This window comes from Chinchilla lanigera, unplaced genomic scaffold, assembly GCF_000276665.1.
Source record: "Chinchilla lanigera isolate Chin_1 unplaced genomic scaffold, ChiLan1.0 scaffold00149, whole genome shotgun sequence".
In the NCBI taxonomy this organism is placed as follows: domain Eukaryota; kingdom Metazoa; phylum Chordata; class Mammalia; order Rodentia; family Chinchillidae; genus Chinchilla; species Chinchilla lanigera.
Window position 1 is genome coordinate 2,295,037 of NW_004955550.1, and position 3,052 is coordinate 2,298,088.

The window sequence follows — 3,052 nt, forward strand, 5'->3', positions numbered from 1 at the left end:
AGGAGGAGGAGGAGGAGGAGGAGGAGGAGGAGAAACAACAACAACAATAACAACGAAACAGCAGGCTGAAAACCAAACTTTAGAACAAACTAGCCGGGACGTAGGTCAGCGGCGCAGTACCGGCCTGGAAAGCGTGAGGTCCTGAGTTTGATTCCTGGTACCAAAAAAAAAAGAAAACAAATAGAGCAAACTGTAAATGTGAAGGTTCCTCCAGTGGGAGACAGACACTTTCAAATCTCGCTTTTGGTCCTTGGGCCTCCTAACATTCTCTTTAGGGCCATCTTTACCTCTTGGTTCCTCAGAGTGTAGATGAGGGGGTTGAGGAAAGGAGTGATGGCTGTGGGGAACAGAGCGGCCGCCCCGTCCAGGGGGCTGTTGGTTTCAGGCCTCAGGTAGACGAAGGCACAGGGCACGTAGTACACCGTGACCACGGTTACATGGGCTCCGCAGGTTGAGAAGGCCCGGCGCCGCCCGTCCGCTGTGCGGATTCTCAGGATCGCCAGAACGATCTGAATGTAGGAGAGGAGGATCAGGGAGAAGCAGCTGGCAACCACCACCCCGATGTCCACAAAGGTCACCAGCTCATTGACTGTGGTGTCAGCACAGGCCAGCCGCAAGACCGCAGGGATGTCGCAGAAGAAGTAATCTACCCGGTTGGGCCCACAGTAGGGCAGACGGAAGGTTAGAACGGCCTGGAGAGCTCCATGGAAGGAGCCGGCCACCCAAGCCCCAGCCACGAGCAGGGCACTCAGCTTAGCACTCATGAGCACGGGGTAGCGCAGGGGCCGGCAGATGGCCAGGTACCTGTCATAGGCCATCAAGGTGTACAGGAAGCACTGCGTGCTACCCAGGAAGTGATAGAAATACAGCTGAGCCACACAGCCGCCGAATGGGATGGGCTCGATGCCTAGAATGAAGTTCATCATGAAGCGAGGGACGATGATGGAGGAGATGCCCATGTCCACGACGGAGAGGACACCAAGAAAGATGTACATGGGGCGGGCATGGAGTTGCGGGTCTGCCCAGACAGCGACCAGGATTAGCAGGTTCCCCAGCTGGGTCAGGATGTAGATTAGCAAAAAGAACGCAAAAAGGAACGCCTGTAGCCTGAGTGGGCAGGGAATGCCGGTCAGGATGAACTCACTCAGCAGTGTGTAGTTGATTCCTTCCATTTCCTGGGGAGATCTTACCTAGAGAACGGACAAAACAGGCGTCAGCATAGAGGTGTGGGGGACGTGAGGGACAGCTAGAGAAGCAGACTGTGGACAGCAGGGGCAGTGGCAGGGAGGTTTGTTTCTGATGACCAATATAGGGGAAATGGGTTTCTCTTATCGGAGTTGTGTAAATAAAATTTTATTGAAATGCCCCCGTGCTCCTTAACTTACCCACGGTCCATAGTACTTTGGAACTGTGATGGCAGAGAGGAGAGGTTGCATCTGGCCCACAAACCTGTTTACTGTCTGGACCTTTAGAAAAAGTCGTATACCCCGAGGACTTCCCAGTAATCTTTAGAAAATAACCACTGACGATTGTTTAGAGCAGGTCAGGATTTTCTGGAAACATCACTTGGATGGGAAAGGACCTTTGCTGCATTGGACACTCTGCCATTTCAGAATCTTCCAGAGATCACTGGCTCATTACATCACTGCAGGACAAATGCTTACAAGGGCGGGATAGCAGAAAGGAAATGAGGAAACTTCTTTTTCTCCTTTGTTGCAGAGAGAATGAAGTAGCATTTTGATTATGTGGCTAAGTGTGTGTGTGGCACTGCTCGACACTGTGCCGATATTTTCTTCGTGTTCTTTACAGCTCTGAGAGGATCCCTGGGAGGCTGTGAGACTGTAAGCACAGTGAGGACTGGCCCACCGTGCACTGTGGTGAGTGCTTGGTGCTGTGCATTTCATTTGCTCTGTTTGTAAACTTTAAGATATGGTAAAAGAAGAGAGAAGGGAAGGAATAGAAGAGGAATGGTTTCAGCGAGAAGTCAGAGATTAAAGGAAAAGCCAGGATGACCAGGAAAGAGGAGGGGAGGGGCCAGAGCAGAGCAAACAGCTCTTGATGTGGAAGAGTTTTTTTTTTTTTTTTTTTTTTGAGACCTTTTTTTTTTGAGACCGGGTCTCACTATGTAGTTCATGCAGGTCTTGAACTCACTATGTAGCCCAAGCTGGCCCCCACCTTGTGGCAGTCCTCCTGCCTCTGCCTCTCCCCTGCTGGAATTACAGGTGTGCACCTCCATGCCTGGTTACATTGTGTTTTGGGCAGTGATTTGTTTTTGGGTGTGATCCTGAAAGCACATGTAACAAAAAAAACAGATGGATTGCACCAAACTAAAAAGCTTCTGTAGATCAAGGGAAACAATAGGCTGAAGAGACAACCCACTTACAAGGAGAAAATAGTGCAGGCTGTACTATCTGATCAGGGGCTGATGTCTCAAATGTATAAAACTGGCAAGGAAGCAACTGATTAAAAGCTGGGCAAAGGATTTGAATAGATATTCCTCAAAAGAAGACACACAGATCATTGTTAGGTTTGTGGAAAATGCCAAACATCATTAGTTGCCAGGGAAATGCAAATATAAGCCACAATGAGATGTTACCTCATGTCTCTTAGGTTGGTGTTATCAAAAACAGGAAAGCAGGCTGGGGGAGGAGCTCAGTGGGGGAGTGCTTGCATAGTGTGCTGGAAGTCCTGGGCTCAACCCCTAATACTGCATTTGAACAGTCAATGACAGCAAAGAACAGCAACTCAGGGGAGAGAGTAAATGTCAGTGAAAAAAGGAAGTAATTGCCCACTTGGTAGGAATGTGTATTCGTATGACCATTATGAAAAGCAGGATGGGGTTTTCTGAAACAAAAAACAAAAAAACTAGAAGTATAATTGCCATATGACCCAGCACTCACACTTTTGGGTATATATCTAAAGGAATTTAAATCAGTATATCAAGGAGGTGTTTGTACTTCCTTATTCATTGCAGCATTATTCACAGTAGCCAAGATATGGAATAAATCCAATAAATCAATGAATAAAGAAAATATGGTACATGTGCACACAG

General features: G+C 48.2%; 1 protein-coding gene across 1 annotated transcript; it reads right to left on the reverse strand.

The window, feature by feature from the left end:
* Positions 1-64: 64 nt before the first annotated feature.
* On the reverse strand, positions 65-1,331 carry LOC102015352 (olfactory receptor 10G3). The gene has a single exon (XM_005412125.2). The coding sequence runs from the start codon at positions 1,170-1,172 to the stop codon at positions 231-233; it is 942 nt and encodes a 313-aa protein (XP_005412182.1). The 5' UTR covers positions 1,173-1,331; the 3' UTR covers positions 65-230.
* Positions 1,332-3,052: the final 1,721 nt, after the last annotated feature.

Coding starts and splice junctions, on each gene's coding strand:
- LOC102015352 (XM_005412125.2), bottom strand. CDS start 1,172: ATGGAAGGAATCAACTACACACTGCTGAGTGAGTTCATCCTGACCGGC.